Raw genomic sequence first — 20,530 nt, 5'->3', positions numbered from 1 at the left:
ACTGAGTGAATCCATTCCGACACTCTGAGCAGGTGAACGGTCTCTCCCCATTGAGAACTCACTGGTGTATCAGCAGGTTGCATGACTGAGTGAATCACTTCCCACACTCTGAGCAGGTGAATGGTCTCTCCCCATTGTGAACTCACTTTTGTTTCAGCAGGTAGGATGTCTGAGTGAATCTCCTACCAGACTCTGAGCAGGTGAATGGTCTCTCCCCAGTGTGAACTCACTGGTGTATCAGCAGGTAGGATGACTGAGGAAATCCTTTCCCACACTCCGAAAGGGGAATGATCTCTCCCCAGTGTGAATCACTGGTGTATCAGCAGGTAGGATGACTGAGTGAAACTCTTCCCGTACACTGAGCAGGTGAACGGTATATCCCCTGTGTGAACTCACTGGTGTATCAGCAGGTAGGTTGACTGAGTGAATCCCTTCCCACACTCTGAACAGGTGAAAGGTCTCTCCCAAGTGTGAACTCACTGGTGCATCAGCAGGCAGGATGACTGATTGAATCTCATCCCACACTCTGCGCAGCTGAATGGTCTCTCCCCAGTGTGAACTCACTGGTGTATCAGAAGGTAGGATGGCAGAGTGAATCTCGTCCGACACTCTAAGCAGGTGAACGGTCTCTCCCCAGTGTGACCTCACTGGTATATCAGCAGTTTGGATGACTGAGTGAATCACTTCCCACACTCTGAGCAGGTGAACTGTCTGTCCCCATTGTTAACTCACTGATGTATCAGCAGTTAGGATGACAGAGTGAACCTCTGCCCGTACACTGAGCAGGTGAACGGTCTCTCCCCAGTGTGAACTCACTGGTATATCAGCAGGTAGGATGACTGAGTGAATCTCCTACCAGAGTCTGAACAGGTGAACGGTCACTCACCAGTGATAAGTCACTGGTGTATCAGCTGGTAGGATGACTGAGTGAATCTCTGTCCACACTCACAACAGGTGAACGGTCTCTGACCAGTGTTAACTCACTGGTGTATCTGCAGGTAGGATGACAGAGTGAATCTCTTTCCCACACTCTGAGCTGGTGAATGGTCTCGCCCCAATGTGAACTCACTGGTGTTTCAGATGGTAGGATGACTGAGTGAATCCATTCCGACACTCTGAGCAGGTGAACGGTCTCTCCCCATTGAGAACTCACTGGTGTATCAGCAGGTTGCATGACTGAGTGAATCACTTCCCACACTCTGAGCAGGTGAATGGTCTCTCCCCATTGTGAACTCACTTTTGTTTCAGCAGGTAGGATGTCTGAGTGAATCTCCTACCAGACTCTGAGCAGGTGAATGGTCTCTCCCCAGTGTGAACTCACTGGTGTATCAGCAGGTAGGATGACTAAGGAAATCCTTTCCCACACTCCGAAAGGGGAATGATCTCTCCCCAGTGTGAATCAATGGTGTATCAGCAGGTAGGATGACTGAGTGAAACTCTTCCCGTACACTGAGCAGGTGAACGGTATATCCCCTGTGTGAACTCACTGGTGTATCAGCAGGTAGGATGACTGAGTGAATCCCTTCCCACACTCTGAACAGGTGAAAGGTCTCTCCCAAGTGTGAACTCACTGGTGCATCAGCAGGCAGGATGACTGAGTGAATCTCATCCCAAACTCTGCGCAGCTGAATGGTCTCTCCCCAGTGTGAACTCACTGGTGTATCAGAAGGTAGGATGGCAGAGTGAATCTCGTCCGACACTCTAAGCAGGTGAACGGTCTCTCCCCAGTGTGACCTCACTGGTATATCAGCAGTTTGGATGACTGAGTGAATCACTTCCCACACTCTGAGCAGGTGAACGGTCTCTCCCCATTGTTAACTCACTGATGTATCAGCAGTTAGGATGACAGAGTGAACCTCTGCCCGTACACTGAGCAGGTGAACGGTCTCTCCCCAGTGTGAACTCACTGGTATATCAGCAGGTTGGATGACTGAGTGAATCGCTTCCCAGACTCTGAGCAAGTGAATGGTCTCTACCCATTGTGAACTCACTGTTGTTTCAGCAGGCAGGATGCCTGACTGAACCTCCTACCAGAGGCTGAGCAGTTGAATGGTCTATCCCCAGTGTGAACTCACTGGTGTATCAGAAGGTAGGATGACTGAGTGAATCCCTTCCCACAATCTGAACAGGTGAACGGTCTCTCACCAGTGATAACTCACTGTTGTATCAGCTGGTAGGATGACTGAGTGAATCTCTGTCCACACTCAGAACAGGTGAACGGTCTCTGACCAGTGTTAACTCACTGGTGTATCTGCAGGTAGGATGACAGAGTGAATCTCTTTCCCACACTATGAGCTGGTGAAAGGTCTCTCACCAGTGTGAACTCACTGGTGTATCAGCAGTTTGGATGACTGAGTGAATCTCATCCCAGTCTGAGCAGGTAATTGGTCTCTCCCCAGTGTGAACTCACTGGTGTATCAGAAGGCAGGATGACTGAGTGAATCACCTCCCACACTCTGAGCAGGTGAACGGTCTCTCCCCTGTGTGAACGCACTGGTGTATCAGCAGGTAGGATGACTTAGTGAATCTCTTCCCACACTCTGAACAGGTGAACGGTCTCTCCCAAGTGTGAACTCACTTGTGTATCAGCAGGTAGGATGACTGAGTGAATCTCTGTCCTCACTCAGAGCAGGTGAACGGTCTCTCCCCAGTGTTAACTCACTGGTGTATCAGCAGGTAGGATGACTGAGTGAATCTATTTCCCACACTCTGAGCAGGTGAAATGTCTCTCCCCATTGTGAACTCACTTGTATATCAGCAGTTAGGATGACTGAGTGAATCTCTTCCAACACTCTGAGCAAATGAATGGACTCTCCCCATTGTGAACTCACTGTTGTTTCAGCAGGTAGGATGACTGAGTGAATCTCATCCAACACACTGAGCAGGGGAATGGTCTCTCCCCTGTGTAAACTCCCTAGTGTATCAGAAGATAGAAAGACTGAGTGAATCTCTTCCGACACTCTGAGCAGGTGAACGGTCTCTCCCCATTGTCAACTCACTGTTGTATCAGCAGGTAGGATGACAGAGTGAATCTCCTACCACACTCTGAGCAGGTGAATGGTCTCTCCCCAGTGTGAACTCACTGGTATATCAGAAGGTTGGATGACTGAGTGAATCCCTTCCCACAATCTGAACAGGTGAACGGTCTCTCCCCAGTGATAACTAACTGGTGCATCAGCTGGTAGGATGACTGAGTGAATCTCCGTCCACACTCTGACCAGGTGAACGGTCTATCCCCAGTGTGAACTCACTGGTTTATCAGCAGGAAGGATGACTGAGTGAATCACTTCCCTCACTCTCAGCAGGTGAACGGTCTGTCCCCATTGTTAACTCACTGATGTATCAGCAGTTAGGATGACTGAGTGAATCTCTTCCCACACTCTGAGCAGGTTTAATGTCTCTCCCCAGTGTGAACGCACTGGTGTATCAGAAGTTAGGATGGCAGAGTGAATCTCGTCCGACACTCCGAGCAGGTGAACGGTCTCTCCCCAGTGTGAACTCACTGGTTTTTCAGCAGTTTGGATGACTGAGTGAATCACTTCCCTCACTCTCAGCAGGTGAACGGTCTGTCCCCATTGTTAACTCACTGATGTATCAGCAGTTAGGATGACTGAGTGAATCTCTTCCCACACTCTGAGCAAGTGAATGGTCTCTACCCATTGTGAACTCACTGTTGTTTCAGCAGGCAGGATGCCTGACTGAATCTCCTACCAGACGCTGAGCAGTTGAATGGTCTATCCCCAGTGTGAACTCACCGGTGTATCAGAAGGTAGGATGACTGAGTGAATCCCTTCCCACAATCTGAACAGGTGAACGGTCTCTCATCAGTGATAACTCACTGTTGTATCAGCTGGTAGGATGACTGAGTGAATCTCATCCCACACTCTGAGCAGGTGAACGGTCTCTCCCCTGTGTGAACGCACTGGTGTATCAGCAGGTAGGATGACTGAGTGAATCCCTTCCACACGCTGAACAGGTGAACGGTCTCTCCCAAGTGTGAACTCACTTGTGTATCAGCAGGCAGGATGACTGAGTGAATCACCTCCCACACTCTGAGCAGGTGAACGGTCTCTCCCCTGTGTGAACGCACTGGTGTATCAGCAGGTAGGATGACTGAGTGAATCTCTTCCCACACTCTGAACAGGTGAACGGTCTCTCCCAAGTGTGAACTCACTTGTGTATCAGCAGGCGAGATGACTGAGTGAATCACCTCCCACACTCTGAGCAGCTGAATGGTCTCTCCCCAGTGTGAACTCACTGGTGTATCAGAAGGTAGTATGACTGAGTGAATCCCTTCCCACAATCTGAACAGGTGAACGGTCTCTCCCCAGTGATAACTCACTGGTGTATCAGCTGGTAGGATGACTGAGTGAATCTCTGTCCTCACTCAGAGCAGGTGAACGGTCTCTCCCCAGTGTTAACTCACTGGTGTATCAGCAGGTAGGATGACAGAGTGAATCTCTTTCCCACACTCTGAGCAGGTGAAATGTCTCTCCCCATTGTGAACTCACTTGTATATCAGCAGGTTGGATGACTGAGTGAATCACTTCCCACACTCTGAGCAGGTGAATGGTCTGTCCCCATTGTTAACTCACTGTTGTATCAGCAGTTAGGATGACTGAGTGAATCTCTTCCCACACTCTGAGCAAATGAATGGTCTCTCACCATTGTGAACTCACTGTTGTTTCAGCAGGTAGGATGCCTGACTGAATCTCCTACCAGACTCTGAGCAGGTGAATGGTCTCTCTAAAGTGTGAACTCACTGGTGTAACAGCAGGCAGGATGACTGAGTGAATCTCATCCAACACACTGAGCAGGGGAATGGTCTCTCCCCTGTGTGAACTCCCTAGTGTATCAGAAGATAGAAAGACTGAGTGAATCTCTTCCGACACTCTGAGCAGGTGAACGGTCTCTCCCCATTGTCAACTAACTGTTGTATCAGCAGGTTGGATGACAGAGTGAATCTCCTACCACACTCTGAGCAGGTGAATGGTCTCTCCCCAGTGTGAATTCACTGGTCTATCAGCAGGTTGGATGATTGAGTGAATCACTTCCCACACTCTGAGCAGGTGTACGGTCTCTCCCCATTGTCAACTAACTGTTGTATCAGCAGGTTGGATGACAGAGTGAATCTCCTACCACACTTTGAGCAGGTGAATGGTCTCTCACCAGTGTGAACTCACTGGTATATCAGAAGGTTGGATGACTGAGTGAATCCCTTCCCACAATCTGAACAGGTGAACGGTCTCTCCCCAGTGATAACTAACTGGTGCATCAGCTGGTAGGATGACTGAGTGAATCTCCGTCCACACTCTGACCAGGTGAACGGTCTATCCCCAGTGTTAACTCAGTGGTTTATCAGCAGGAAGGATGACAGAGTGAATCTCTTTCCCACACTCTGAGCAGGTTTAATGTCTCTCCCCGGTGTGAACTCACTGGTGTATCAGAAGGTAGGATGGCAGAGTGAATCTCGTCCGACACTCTGAGCAGGTGAACGGTCTCTCCCCAGTGTGAACTCACTGGTTTTTCAGCAGTTTGGATGACTGAGTGAATCACTTCCCTCACTCTGAGCAGGTGAACGGTCTGTCCCCATTGTTAACTCACTGATGTATCAGCAGTTAGGATGACTGAGTGAATCTCTTCCCAGACTCTGAGAAAGTGAATGGTCTCTACCCATTGTGAACTCACTGTTGTTTCAGCAGGCAGAATGCCTGACTGAATCTCCTACCAGACGCTGAGCAGTTGAATGGTCTATCCCCAGTGTGAACTCACTGGTGTATCAGAAGGTAGGATGACTGAGTGAATCCCTTCCCACAATCTGAACAGGTGAACGGTCTCTCACCAGTGATAACTCACTGTTGTATCAGCTGGTAGGATGACTGAGTGAATCTCTGTCCACACTCAGAACAGATGAACGGTCTCTGACCAGTGTTAACTCACTGGTGTATCTGCAGGTAGGATGACAGAGTGAATCTCGTTCCCACACTATGAGCTGGTGAAAGGTCTCTCACCAGTGTGAACTCACTGGTGTATCAGCGGTTTGGATGACTGAGTGAATGTCATCCCAGTCTGAGCAGGTAATTGGTCTCTCCCCAGTGTGAACTCACTGGTGTATCAGAAGGTAGGATGACTGCGTGAAGCTCTTCCGACACTCTGAGCAGGTGAACGGTCTCCCCCAGTGAGAACTCACTGGTGTATCAGCAGGTAGGATGACTGAGTGAATCTCTTCCCACACTCTGAACAGGTGAACGGTCTCTCCCAAGTGTGAACTCACTTGTGTATCAGCAGGCGAGATGACTGAGTGAATCACCTCCCACACTCTGAGCAGCTGAATGGTCTCTTCCCAGTGTTAACTCACTGGTGTATCAGCAGGTAGGATGACAGAGTGAATCTCTTTCCCACACTCTGAGCAGGTGAAATGTCTCTCCCCATTGTGAACACACTTGTATATCAGCAGGTTGGATGACTGAGTGAATCACTTCCCACACTCTGAGCAGGTGAATGGTCTGTCCCCATTGTTAACTCACTGTTGTATCAGCAGTTAGGATGACTGAGTGAATCTCTTCCCACACTCTGAGCAAATGAATGGTCTCTCACCATTGTGAACTCACTGTTGTGTCAGCAGGTAGGATGCCTGACTGAATCTCCTACCAGACTCTGAGCACGTGAATGGTCTCTCTAAAGTGTGAACTCATTGGTGTAACAGCAGGCAGGATGACTGAGTGAATCTCATCCAACACTCTGAGCAGGGGAATGGTCTCTCCCCTGTGTGAACTCCCTAGTGTATCAGAAGATAGAAAGACTGAGTGAATCTCTTCCGACAGTCTGAGCAGGTGAACGGTCTCTCCCCAGTGTGAATTCACTGGTCTATCAGCAGGTTGGATGACTGAGTGAATCACTTCCCACACTCTGAGCTGGTGAACGGTCTCTCCCCAGTGATAACTAACTGGTGCATCAGCTGGTAGGATGACTGAGTGAATCTCCGTCCACACTCTGACCTGGTGAACGGTCTATCCCCAGTGTTAACTCAGTGGTTTATCAGCAGGTAGGATGACAGAGTGAATCTCTTTCCCACACTCCGAGCAGGTTTAATGTCTCTCCCCAGTGTGAACTCACTGGTGTATCAGCCCTTTGGATGACTGAGTGAATCTCATCCCACACTCTGAGCAGGTGAATGGTCTCTCCCCAGTTTGAACTCACTGGTGTATCAGCAGGTAGGATGACTGAGTGCATCTCTTCCGACACTCTGAAAAGGTGAAAGGTATCTCCCCAGTGTGAACTCACTTGTGTATCAGCAGGCAGTATGACTGAGTGAATCTCATCCCACACTCTGAAAAGGTGAACGGTATCTCACTTGTGTGAACTCACTGGTGTATCAGCAGTTAATATGACTGAGTGAATCCCTTCCCACACTCTGAACAGGTGAACGGTCTCTCCCAAGTGTGAACTCACTGGTGTATCAGCTGGAAGGATGACTGAGTAAATCTCATCCCACACTCTGAGCAGCTGAATGTTCTCTCCCCAGTGTGAACTCACTGGTGTATCAAAAGGTGGGATGACTGAGTGAATCACTTCCCACACTCTGAGCAGGTGAACGGTCTGTCCCCATTGTTAACTCACTGTTGTATCAGCAGTTAGGATGACAGAGTGAATCTCTTTCCCACACTCTGAGCAGGTTTAATGTCTCTCCCCAGTGTGAACTCACTGGTGTATCAGCAGTTTGGATGACTGAGTGAATCTCATCCCACACTCTGAGCAGGTGAATGGTCTCTCCCCATTTTGAACTCACTGGTGTATCAGCAGGTAGGATGACTGAGTGCATCTATTCCAACACTCTGAAAAGGTGAAAGGTATCTCCCCAGTGTGAACTCACTTGTGTATCAGCAGGCAGGATGACTGAGTGAATCTCATCCCACACTCTGAGCTGCTGAATGGTCTCTCCCCAGTGTGAACTCACTGGTGTATCAAAAGGTAGGATGACTGAGTGAATCTCATCCCACACTCTGAGCTGCTGAATGGTCTCTCCCCAGTGTGAACTCACTGGTGTATCAGCAGGTAGGATGACTGAGTGAATCTCATCCTACACTCTGAGCAGCTGAATGTTCTCTCCCCAGTGTGAACTCACTGGTGTATCAAAAGGTAGGATGACTGAGTGAATCTCATCCCACACTCTGAGCTGCTGAATGGTCTCTCCCCAGTGTGAACTCACTGGTGTAACAGCAGGCAGGATGACTGAGTGAATCTCATCCAACACCCTGAGCAGGGGAATGGTCTCTCCCAAGTGTGAACTCACTGGTGCATCAGCAGGCAGGATAACTGAGTGCATCTCATCCCACACTCTGAGCAGGTGAACGATCTCTCCCCTGTGTGAACGCACTGGTGTATCAGCAGGTAGGATGACTGAGTGAATCCCTTCCCACACTCTGAACAGGTGAACGGTCACTCCCAAGTGTGAACTCACTTGTGTATGAGCAGGCGAGATGACTGAGTGAATCACCTCCCACACTCTGAGCAGCTGAATGGTCTCTCCCCAGTGTGAACTCACTGGTGTATCAGAAGGTAGGATGACTGAGTGAATCTCTTCCTACACTCTGAGCAGGTGAACGGTCTCTCCCCAGTGAGAACTCACTGTTGTATCAGCAGGCAGGATGAGTGACTGAATCTCATCCCACACTCTGAGCAGTTTAATGGTCTCTCCCCAGTGAAAACCCACTGGTGTATCAGAAGGTAGGATGACTGAGTGAATCACATCCCACAATCTGAACAGGTGAGCGGTCTCTCCCCATTGATAACTCACTGGTGTATCAGCTGTTAGGATTACTGAGTGAATCTCTGTCCTCACTCAGAGCAGGTGAACGGTCTCTCCCCAGTGTTAACTCACTGGTATATTAGCAGGTTGGATGACTGAGTGAATCACTTCCCACACTCTGAGCAGGTGAACGGTCTGTCCCCATTGTTAACTCACTGTTGTATCAGCAGTTAGGATGACTGAGTGAATCTCTTCCAACTCTCTGATCAAGTGAATGGTCTCTCCCCATTGTGAACTCACTGTTGTTTCAGCAGGTGGGATGCCTGACTGAATCTCCTACCAGACGCTGAGCAGGTGAATGGTCTCTCCCCAGTGTGAACCCACTGGTGTATCAGCAGGTAGGATGACTGAGTAAATCCTTTCCCACACTCTGAAAGGGGAATGGTCTCTCCCCAGTGTGAACTCACTTATGTATCAGCAGGTAGGATGACTGAGTGAACCTCTTCCCGTACACTGAGCAGGTGAACGGTCTCTCCCCAGTGTGAACCCACTGGTATATCAGCAGGTTGAATGACTGAGTGAATCACCTCCCACACTCTGAGCAGCTGAATGGTCTCTCCCCATTGTCAACTCACTGTTGTATAAGCAGGTAGGATGACTGAGTGAATCTCCTACCAGAGTCTGAGCAGGTGAATGGGATCTCCCCAGTGTGAACTCACTGGTGTATCAGCAGGCAGCATGACTGAGTGAATCTCATCACACACTCTGAGCAGGTGAACGGTCTCTCCCCATTGAGAACTCACTGGTGTATCAGCAGGTTGCATGACTGAGTGAATCAATTCCCACACTCTGAGCAGGTGAATGGTCTCTCCCCATTGTGAACTCACTTTTGTTTCAGCAGGTAGGATGTCTGAGTGAATCTCCTACCAGACTCTGAGCAGGTGAATGGTCTCTCCCCAGTTTGAACTCACTGGTGTATCAGCAGGTAGGATGACTGAGGAAATCCTTTCCCACACTCCGAAAGGGGAATGATCTCTGCCCAGTGTTGACTCACTGGTGTATCAGCAGGTAGGATGACTGAGTGAAACTCTTCCCGTACACTGTGCAGGTGAACGGTCTCTCCACAGTGTGATCTCACTGGTGTATCAGCAGGTAGGATGACTGAGTGAATCACATCCCACACTCTGAGCTGCTGAATGGTCTCTCCCCAGTGTGAACTCACTGGCGTATCAGCAGGTAGGATGACTGAGTCAATCTCATCCCACACTCTGAGCAGGTGAACGGTATATCCCCTGTGTGAACTCACTGGTGTATCAGCAGGTAGGATGACTGAGTGAATCCCTTCCCACACTCTGAACAGGTGAACGGTCTCTCCCAAGTGTGAACTCACTGGTGCATCAGCAGGCAGGATGACTGAGTGAATCTCATCCCACACTCTGTGCAGCTGCATGGTCTCTCCCCATTGTGAACTCACTGGTGTATCAGAAGGTAGGATGGCTGAGTGAATCTCGTCCGACACTCTGAGCAGGTGAACGGTCTCTCCCCAGTGTGAACCCATTGGTTTATTAGCAGTTTGGATGACTGAGTGAATCACTTCCCACACTCTGAACAGTGAACGGTCTGTCCCCATTGTTAACTCACTGATGTATCAGAAGTTAGGATGACTGAGTGAATCTCATCCCAGTCTGAGCAGGTAATTGGTCTCTCCCCAGTGTGAACTCTCTGGTGTATCAGAAGGTAGGATGACTGCGTGAATCTCTTCCGACACTCAGAGCAGGTGAACATTCTCTCCGCAGTGAGAACTCACTGGTGTATCAGCAGGTTGCATGACTGAGTGAATCACTTCCCACACTCTGAGCAGGTGAATGGTCTCTCCCCATTGTGAACTCACTGTTGTTTCAGTAGGTAGGATATCTGAGTGAATCTGCAACCAGACTCTGAGCAGTGAATGGTCTCTCCCCAATGTGAACTCACTGGTGTATCAGCAGGTAGGATGACTGAGTAAATCCTTTCCCACACTCTGAAAGGGGAATGACCTCTCCCCAGTGTGAACTCACTGGTGTATCAGCAGGTAGGATGACTGAGTGAAACTCTTCCCGTACACTGAGCAGGTGAACGGTCTCTCCACAGTGTAGACTCACTGGTGTATCAGCAGGTAGGATGGCTGAGTGAATCACATCCCACACTCTGAGCTGCTGAATGGTCTCTCCCCAGTGTGAACTCACTGGTGTATCAGCACGTAGGATGACTGAGTCAATCTCATCCCACACTCTGGGCAGGTGAACGGAATCTCCCCTGTGTGAACTCACTGGAGTATCAGCACGTAGGATGACTGAGTGAATCACTTCCCACACTCTGAGCAGGTGAATGGTCTCTCCCCATTGTTATCTCACTGATGTATCAGCAGTTAGGATGACTGAGTGAATCTCTTCCCACACTCTGAGCAAGTGAATGGTCTCTCCCCATTGTGAACTCACTGTTGTTTCAGCAGGTCCGATGCCTGACTGAATCTCCTACCAGACGCTGAGAAGGTGAATGGTCTCTCCCCAGTGTGAACTCACTGGTGTAACAGCAGGCAGGATGACTGAGTGAATCTCATCCAACACTCTGAGCAGGGGAATGGTCTCTCCCCTGTGTGAACTCCCTAGTGTATCAGAAGGTAGAATGACTGAGTGAATCCCATCCGACACTCTGAGCAGGTGAACGGTCTCTCCCCAGTGTGAACTCACATGTCTATCAGCAGGTTGGATGACTGAGTGAATCACTTCCCACACTCTGAGCAGGTGAACGGTCTCTCCCCATTGTCAACTCACTGTTGTATGAGCATTTAGGATAACAGAGTGAATCTCCTGCCATACTCTGTGCAGTTGAATGGTCTCTCCCCAGTGTGAACCCACTGGTGCATCAGCAGGTAGGATGACTGAGTTAATCCTTTCCCACACTCTGAAAGGGGAATGGTCTCTCACCAGTGTGAACTCACTGATGTATCAGCTGGTAGGATGACTGAGTGAACCTCTTCCCGTACACTGAGCAGGTGAACGGTTACTCCCCAGTGAGAACTCACTGGTGTATCAGCAGGTTGCATGACTGAGTGAATCACTTCCCACACTCTGAGCAGGTGAATGGTCTCTCCCCATTGTGAACTCACTGTTGTTTCAGCAGGTAGGATGACTGAGTGAATCTCCTACCAGAGTCTGGACAGGTGAATGGTATCTCCCCAGTGTGAACTCACTGGTGTATCAGCAGGCTGGATGACTGAGTGAATCTCATCCCACACTCTGAGCAGGTGAATGGTCTCTCCCCAGTGTGAACTCTCTGGCGTATCGGCAGGGAGGATGACTGAGTGAATCACTTTCCCACACTCTGAGCTGGTGAAAGGTCTCTCCCCTGTGTGAACGCAATGGTGTATCAGCAGTTTGGATGACTGAGTGAATCTCATCCCACAGTCTGAGCAGGTGAATGGTCTCTCGCCAGTGTGAACTCACTGGTGTATCAGAAGGTAGGATGACTGAGTGAATCTCTTTCCCACACTCTGAGCTGGTGAAAGGTCTCTCCCCTGTGTGAACTCACTGGTGTATCAGAAGTTTGGATGACTGAGTGAATCTCATCCCACAGTCTGAGCAGGTGAATGGTCTCTCGCCAGCGTGAACTCACTGGTGTATCAGAAGGTAGGATGACTGAGTGAATCTCTTCCGACACTCTGAAAAGGTGAACGGTCTCTCCCCAATGTGAACTCACTGGTGTATCAGCAGGCAGGATGACTGACTGAATCTCATCCCACACTCTGAGCTGCTGAATGATCTCTACCCAGTGTGAAGTCTCTGGTGTATCAGCAGGTAGGATGACTGAGTGAATCTCATCCCAAACTCTGAGCAGGTGAAACGTCTCTCCCCTGTGTGAACTCACTAGTGTATCAGCAGGTAGGATGACAGAGTGAATCCCTTGCCACACTCTGAACAGGTGAACAGTCTCTTCCAAGTTTGAACTGACTGGTGTTCCAGCAGGCAGGATGACTGAGTGAATCTCATCCCACACTCAGAGCAGGTGAATGGTCTCTCCCCACTGTGAACTCACTGGTGTATCGGAAGGTAGGATGACTGAGTGAATCTCTTCCGAATCTCTGAGCAGGTGAACGGTCTCTACCCAAAGTGAACTCACTGGTATATCAGAAGGTTGGATGACTGAGTGAATCACTTCCCACATTCTGACCAGGTGAATGGTCTCTCCCCAGTGTGAACTCACTGGTGTATCAGCAGGCAGGATGACTGAGTGAATCTCATCCCACAGTCTGAGCAGGTGAATCGTCTCTCCCCAGTGTGAACTCACTGGTGTATCAACAGGTAGGATGACTGAGTGAATCCCACCCACAATCTGAACAGGTGAACGGTCTCTCCCCAGTGATAACTCACTGGTGTTTAAGATGGAAGGATGACTGAGTGAATCTCTGTCCACACTCTGAACAGGTGAACGGTCTCTCCCCAGTGTTAACTCACTGGTTTATCAGCAGTTTGGATGACAGAGTGAATCTCTTTCCCACACTCTGAGCAGGTGAAATGTACCTCCCCTGTGCGAACTCATTGGTGTCTCAGCAGTTTGGATGACTGAGTGAATCTCATCCCACAGTCTGAGCAGGTGAATCGTCTCTCCCCAGTGTGATCTCACTGGTGTATCAGAAGGTAGGATGACTGACTGAATCTCTTCTGACACTCTGAAAAGGTGAACGGTCTCTCCCCAGTGTGAACTCACTGGTGTATCAGCAGGCAGGATGACTGAGTGAATCTCATCCCACACTCTGAGCTGCTGAATGATCTCTCCCCAGTGTGAAGTCTCTGGTGTATCAGCAGGTAGGATGACTGAGTGAATCTCATGCCAAACTCTGAGCAGGTGAAACGTCTCTCCCCTGTGTGAACTCACTAGTGTATCAGCAGGTAGGATGACAGAGTGAATCCCATGCCACACTCTGAACAGGTGAACAGTCTCTTCCAAGTTTGAACTGACTGGTGTTCCAGCAGGCAGGATGACTGAGTGAATCTCATCCCACACTCAGAGCAGGTGAATGGTCTCTCCCCACTGTGAACTCACTGGTGTATCAGAAGGTAGGATGACTGAGTGAATCTCTTCCGAATCTCTGAGCAGGTGAACGGTCTCTACCCAAAGTGAACTCACTGGTATATCAGAAGGTTGGATGACTGAGTGAATCACTTCCCACATTCTGACCAGGTGAATGGTCTCTCCCCAGTGAGAACTCACTGGTGCATCAGAAGGTAGGATGTCTGAGTGAATCCCTTCCCACAATCTGAACAGGTGAACGGTCTCTCCCCAGTGATAACTCACTGGTGTTTAAGCTGGAAGGATGACTGAGTGAATCTCTGTCCACACTCTGAACAGGTGAACGGTCTCTCCCCAGTGTTAACTCACTGGTTTATCAGCAGTTTGGATGACAGAGTGAATCTCTTTCCCACACTCTGAGCAGGTGAAATGTCTCTCCCCTGTGCGAACTCATTGGTGTCTCAGCAGTTTGGATGACTGAGTGAATCTCATCCCACAGTCTGAGCAGGTGAATCGTCTCTCCCCAGTGTGATCTCACTGGTGTATCAGAAGGTAGGATGACTGACTGAATCTCTTCCGACACTCTGAAAAGGTGAACGGTCACACCCCAGTGTGAACACACTGGTGTATCAGCAGACAGGATGACAGATTGAAACTCATCCGACACTCTGAGCTGCTGAATGGTCTCTCCCCAGTGTGAACTCAATGGTGTATCAGCAGGTATGATGACTGAGTGAATCTCATCCCACACTCTGAGGAGGTGAATGGTCTCTCCCAAGTGTGAACTGTCTGGTGTTCCAGCAGGCAGGATGACTGAGTGAATCTCAGCCCACAATCTGAGCAACTGAATGGTCTCACCCCAGTGTGAACTCACTGGTGTATCAGAAGGTAGGATGACAGAGTGAATCTCGTCCGACACGCTGAGCAGGTGTACGGTCTCTCCCCAAAGTGAACTCACTGTTATATCAGCAGGTTGGATGACTGAGTGAATCTCTTCCAACATTCTGAGCAGGTGAATGGTCTCTCCCCATTGTGAACTCACTGTTGTTTCAGCTGGTAGTATGACTGACTGAATCTCCTACTAGACTCTGAGCAGGTGAATGGTCTCTCCCCAGTTTGAACTCACTGGTGTAACAGCAGGCAGGATGACTGAGTGAATCTCATCCAACACTCTGAGCAGGGGAATGGCCTCTCCCCAGTGTGAGCTCACTGGTGTATCAGAAGGTAGAATGACTGAGTGAATATCTTCCGACACTCTGAGAAGGTGAACGATCTCTCCACATTGTGAACTCACTGGTATATCAGCAGGTTGGATGACTGAGTGAATCACTTCCCACACTCAGCAGGTGAATGGTCCATCCCCATTGTCAATTCACTGTTGTATCAGCAGGTAGGATGACTGAGTGAATCTCCTACAAGACTCTGAGCAGGTGAATGGTCTCTCCCCAGTGTGAACTACTGGTGTATTAGCAGGTAGGATGACAGAGTAAATCCTTTCCCACACTCTAAAAGGAGAATGTTCTCTCCCCAGTGCGAACTCACTGGCGTATCAGCAGGTAGGATGACTGAGTGAACCTCTTCCCGTACACTGAGCAGGTGAACGGTCTCTCCCCAGTGTGAACCCATTGGTTTATTAGGAGTTTGGATGACTGAGTGAATCACTTCCCACACTCTGAACAGTGAACGGTCTGTCCCCATTGTTAACTCACTGATGTATCAGAAGTTAGGATGACTGAGTGAATCTCATCCCAGTCTGAGCAGGTAATTGGTCTCTCCCCAGTGTGAACTCTCTGGTGTATCAGAAGGTAGGATGACTGCGTGAATCTCTTCCGACACTCAGAGCAGGTGAACATTCTCTCCGCAGTGAGAACTCACTGGTGTATCAGCAGGTTGCATGACTGAGTGAATCACTTCCCACACTCTGAGTAGGTGAATGGTCTCTCCCCATTGTGAACTCACTGTTGTTTCAGTAGGTAGGATATCTGAGTGAATCTGCAACCAGACTCTGAGCAGTGAATGGTCTCTCCCCAATGTGAACTCACTGGTGTATCAGCAGGTAGGATGACTGAGTGAAACTCTTCCCGTACACTGAGCAGGTGAACGGTCTCTCCACAGTGTAGACTCACTGGTGTATCAGCAGGTAGGATGGCTGAGTGAATCACATCCCACACTCTGAGCTGCTGAATGGTCTCTCCCCAGTGTGAACTCACTGGTGTATCAGCACGTAGGATGACTGAGTCAATCTCATCCCACACTCTGGGCAGGTGAACGGAATCTCCCCTGTGTGAACTCACTGGAGTATCAGCACGTAGGATGACTGAGTGAATCACTTCCCACACTCTGAGCAGGTGAATGGTCTGTCCCCATTGTTATCTCACTGATGTATCAGCAGTTAGGATGACTGAGTGAATCTCTTCCCACACTCTGAGCAAGTGAATGGTCTCTCCCCATTGTGAACTCACTGTTGTTTCAGCAGGTCCGATGCCTGACTGAATCTCCTACCAGACGCTGAGCAGGTGAATGGTCTCTCCCCTGTGTGAACTCCCTAGTGTATCAGAAGGTAGAATGACTGAGTGAATCCCATCCGACACTCTGAGCAGGTGAACGGTCTCTCCCCAGTGTGAACTCACATGTCTATCAGCAGGTTGGATGACTGAGTGAATCACTTCCCACACTCTGAGCAGGTGAACGGTCTCTCCCCATTGTCAACTCACTGTTGTATGAGCATTTAGGATAACAGAGTGAATCTCCTGCCATACTCTGTGCAGTTGAATGGTCTCTCCCCAGTGTGAACCCACTGGTGCATCAGCAGGTAGGATGACTGAGTTAATCCTTTCCCACACTCTGAAAGGGGAATGGTCTCTCACCAGTGTGAACTCACTGATGTATCAGCTGGTAGGATGACTGAGTGAACCTCTTCCCGTACACTGAGCAGGTGAACGGTTACTCCCCAGTGAGAACTCACTGGTGTATCAGCAGGTTGCATGACTGAGTGAATCACTTCCCACACTCTGAGCAGGTGAATGGTCTCTCCCCATTGTGAACTCACTGTTGTTTCAGCAGGTAGGATGACTGAGTGAATCTCCTACCAGAGTCTGGACAGGTGAATGGTATCTCCCCAGTGTGAACTCACTGGTGTATCAGCAGGCTGGATGACTGAGTGAATCTCATCCCACACTCTGAGCAGGTGAATGGTCTCTCCCCAGTGTGAACTCTCTGGCGTATCGGCAGGGAGGATGACTGAGTGAATCACTTTCCCACACTCTGAGCTGGTGAAAGGTCTCTCCCCTGTGTGAACGCAATGGTGTATCAGCAGTTTGGATGACTGAGTGAATCTCATCCCACAGTCTGAGCAGGTGAATGGTCTCTCGCCAGTGTGAACTCACTGGTGTATCAGAAGGTAGGATGACTGAGTGAATCTCTTTCCCACACTCTGAGCTGGTGAAAGGTCTCTCCCCTGTGTGAACTCACTGGTGTATCAGAAGTTTGGATGACTGAGTGAATCTCATCCCACAGTCTGAGCAGGTGAATGGTCTCTCGCCAGCGTGAACTCACTGGTGTATCAGAAGGTAGGATGACTGAGTGAATCTCTTCCGACACTCTGAAAAGGTGAACGGTCTCTCCCCAATGTGAACTCACTGGTGTATCAGCAGGCAGGATGACTGAGTGAATCTCATCCCACACTCTGAGCTGCTGAATGATCTCTACCCAGTGTGAAGTCTCTGGTGTATCAGCAGGTAGGATGACTGAGTGAATCTCATCCCAAACTCTGAGCAGGTGAAACGTCTCTCCCCTGTGTGAACTCACTCGTGTATCAGCAGGTAGGATGACAGAGTGAATCCCTTGCCACACTCTGAACAGGTGAACAGTCTCTTCCAAGTTTGAACTGACTGGTGTTCCAGCAGGCAGGATGACTGAGTGAATCTCATCCCACACTCAGAGCAGGTGAATGGCCTCTCCCCACTGCGAACTCACTGGTGTATCGGAAGGTAGGATGACTGAGTGAATCTCTTCCGAATCTCTGAGCAGGTGAACGGTCTCTACCCAAAGTGAACTCACTGGTATATCAGAAGGTTGGATGACTGAGTGAATCACTTCCCACATTCTGACCAGGTGAATGGTCTCTCCCCAGTGTGAACTCACTGGTGTATCAGCAGGCAGGATGACTGAGTGAATCTCATCCCACAGTCTGAGCAGGTGAATCGTCTCTCCCCAGTGTGAACTCACTGGTGTATCAACAGGTAGGATGACTGAGTGAATCCCACCCACAATCTGAACAGGTGAACGGTCTCTCCCCAGTGATAACTCACTGGTGTTTAAGATGGAAGGATGACTGAGTGAATCTCTGTCCACACTCTGAACAGGTGAACGGTCTCTCCCCAGTGTTAACTCACTGGTTTATCAGCAGTTTGGATGACAGAGTGAATCTCTTTCCCACACTCTGAGCAGGTGAAATGTCTCTCCCCTGTGCGAACTCATTGGTGTCTCAGCAGTTTGGATGACTGAGTGAATCTCATCCCACAGTCTGAGCAGGTGAATCGTCTCTCCCCAGTGTGATCTCACTGGTGTATCAGAAGGTAGGATGACTGACTGAATCTCTTCCGACACTCTGAAAAGGTGAACGGTCTCTCCCCAGTGTGAACTCACTGGTGTATCAGCAGGCAGGATGACTGAGTGAATCTCATCCCACACTCTGAGCTGCTGAATGATCTCTCCCCAGTGTGAAGTCTCTGGTGTATCAGCAGGTAGGATGACTGAGTGAATCTCATGCCAAACTCTGAGCAGGTGAAACGTCTCTCCCCTGTGTGAACTCACTAGTGTATCAGCAGGTAGGATGACAGAGTGAATCCCATGCCACACTCTGAACAGGTGAACAGTCTCTTCCAAGTTTGAACTGACTGGTGTTCCAGCAGGCAGGATGACTGAGTGAATCTCATCCCACACTCAGAGCAGGTGAATGGTCTCTCCCCACTGTGAACTCACTGGTGTATCAGAAGGTAGGATGACTGAGTGAATCTCTTCCGAATCTCTGAGCAGGTGAACGGTCTCTACCCAAAGTGAACTCACTGGTATATCAGAAGGTTGGATGACTGAGTGAATCACTTCCCACATTCTGACCAGGTGAATGGTCTCTCCCCAGTGAGAACTCACTGGTGCATCAGAAGGTAGGATGTCTGAGTGAATCCCTTCCCACAATCTGAACAGGTGAACGGTCTCTCCCCAGTGATAACTCACTGGTGTTTAAGCTGGAAGGATGACTGAGTGAATCTCTGTCCACACTCTGAACAGGTGAACGGTCTCTCCCCAGTGTTAACTCACTGGTTTATCAGCAGTTTGGATGACAGAGTGAATCTCTTTCCCACACTCTGAGCAGGTGAAATGTCTCTCCCCTGTGCGAACTCATTGGTGTCTCAGCAGTTTGGATGACTGAGTGAATCTCATCCCACAGTCTGAGCAGGTGAATCGTCTCTCCCCAGTGTGATCTCACTGGTGTATCAGAAGGTAGGATGACTGACTGAATCTCTTCCGACACTCTGAAAAGGTGAACGGTCACACCCCAGTGTGAACACACTGGTGTATCAGCAGACAGGATGACAGATTGAAACTCATCCGACACTCTGAGCTGCTGAATGGTCTCTCCCCAGTGTGAACTCAATGGTGTATCAGCAGGTATGATGACTGAGTGAATCTCATCCCACACTCTGAGGAGGTGAATGGTCTCTCCCAAGTGTGAACTGTCTGGTGTTCCAGCAGGCAGGATGACTGAGTGAATCTCAGCCCACAATCTGAGCAACTGAATGGTCTCACCCCAGTGTGAACTCACTGGTGTATCAGAAGGTAGGATGACAGAGTGAATCTCGTCCGACACGCTGAGCAGGTGTACGGTCTCTCCCCAAAGTGAACTCACTGTTATATCAGCAGGTTGGATGACTGAGTGAATCTCTTCCAACATTCTGAGCAGGTGAATGGTCTCTCCCCATTGTGAACTCACTGTTGTTTCAGCTGGTAGTATGACTGACTGAATCTCCTACTAGACTCTGAGCAGGTGAATGGTCTCTCCCCAGTTTGAACTCACTGGTGTAACAGCAGGCAGGATGACTGAGTGAATCTCATCCAACACTCTGAGCAGGGGAATGGCCTCTCCCCAGTGTGAGCTCACTGGTGTATCAGAAGGTAGAATGACTGAGTGAATATCTTCCGACACTCTGAGAAGGTGAACGATCTCTCCACATTGTGAACTCACTGGTATATCAGCAGGTTGGATGACTGAGTGAATCACTTCCCACACTCAGCAGGTGAATGGTCCATCCCCATTGTCAATTCACTGTTGTATCAGCAGGTAGGATGACTGAGTGAATCTCCTACAAGACTCTGAGCAGGTGAATGGTCTCTCCCCAGTGTGAACTACTGGTGTATTAGCAGGTAGGATGACAGAGTAAATCCTTTCCCACACTCTAAAAGGAGAATGTTCTCTCCCCAGTGCGAACTCACTGGCGTATCAGCAGGTAGGATGACTGAGTGAACCTCTTCCCGTACACTGAGCAGGTGAACGGTCTCTCCCCAGTGTGAACTCACTGGTGTATCAACAGGTAGGATGACTGAGTGAATCCCACCCACACTCTGAAAAGGTGAACGGTCTCTCCCCAGTGATAACTCACTGGTGTATCAGCAGGTAGGATGACTGAGTGAATCTCCGTCCACACTCTGAGCAGGTGAACGGTCCCTCCCCAG

The 20,530-nt window shown here is 49.5% G+C and overlaps 4 protein-coding genes and 1 pseudogene across 4 annotated transcripts in view; all 5 read right to left on the bottom strand.

Moving 5' to 3' along the window:
• LOC137361190 (zinc finger protein 585A-like) overlaps positions 1-6,063 on the bottom strand; it is a 60,710-nt gene extending 54,647 nt beyond the window's left edge. Inside the window, exons 1-4 of the mRNA XM_068026113.1 lie at positions 6,026-6,063; positions 5,227-5,330; positions 3,756-3,801; positions 3,127-3,230 (exon numbers count right to left, since the gene is read on the bottom strand). Of these exons, the coding sequence (XP_067882214.1) occupies positions 3,127-3,230; positions 3,756-3,801; positions 5,227-5,330; positions 6,026-6,063 (292 nt within the window). The remainder of the gene's footprint in view (positions 1-3,126; positions 3,231-3,755; positions 3,802-5,226; positions 5,331-6,025) is intronic.
• An 832-nt stretch (positions 6,064-6,895) lies between these two features.
• LOC137361189 (oocyte zinc finger protein XlCOF26-like) lies at positions 6,896-10,534 on the bottom strand. Its single transcript, XM_068026112.1, has 3 exons — positions 10,391-10,534; positions 10,224-10,330; positions 6,896-7,010 (listed from the first exon to the last, which is right to left on the bottom strand). The coding sequence occupies exons 1-3, from the start codon at positions 10,532-10,534 to the stop codon at positions 6,896-6,898; spliced, it is 366 nt and encodes a 121-aa protein (XP_067882213.1).
• A 4,636-nt stretch (positions 10,535-15,170) lies between these two features.
• Positions 15,171-15,651, bottom strand: LOC137361188 (gastrula zinc finger protein xLCGF3.1-like). The gene is made up of 3 exons (XM_068026111.1): positions 15,508-15,651; positions 15,341-15,447; positions 15,171-15,303 (listed from the first exon to the last, which is right to left on the bottom strand). Exons 1-3 carry the CDS (start codon positions 15,649-15,651, stop codon positions 15,171-15,173), a joined length of 384 nt encoding a protein of 127 aa, XP_067882212.1.
• Positions 15,652-16,927: 1,276 nt separating this feature from the next.
• Positions 16,928-18,735, bottom strand: LOC137361187 (oocyte zinc finger protein XlCOF26-like). The gene is made up of 3 exons (XM_068026109.1): positions 18,614-18,735; positions 17,606-17,761; positions 16,928-17,012 (listed from the first exon to the last, which is right to left on the bottom strand). Exons 1-3 carry the CDS (start codon positions 18,733-18,735, stop codon positions 16,928-16,930), a joined length of 363 nt encoding a protein of 120 aa, XP_067882210.1.
• A 715-nt stretch (positions 18,736-19,450) lies between these two features.
• Positions 19,451-20,530, bottom strand: part of LOC137361186 (zinc finger protein 585A-like) — a 33,968-nt pseudogene continuing 32,888 nt past the window's right edge.

Source organism: Heterodontus francisci, unplaced genomic scaffold (assembly GCF_036365525.1).
Source record: "Heterodontus francisci isolate sHetFra1 unplaced genomic scaffold, sHetFra1.hap1 HAP1_SCAFFOLD_374, whole genome shotgun sequence".
Taxonomy (NCBI): Eukaryota; Metazoa; Chordata; class Chondrichthyes; order Heterodontiformes; family Heterodontidae; genus Heterodontus; species Heterodontus francisci.
Note: the sequence above shows the minus strand (reverse complement) of the source record. Positions and strands in the feature narration are given on the sequence as shown.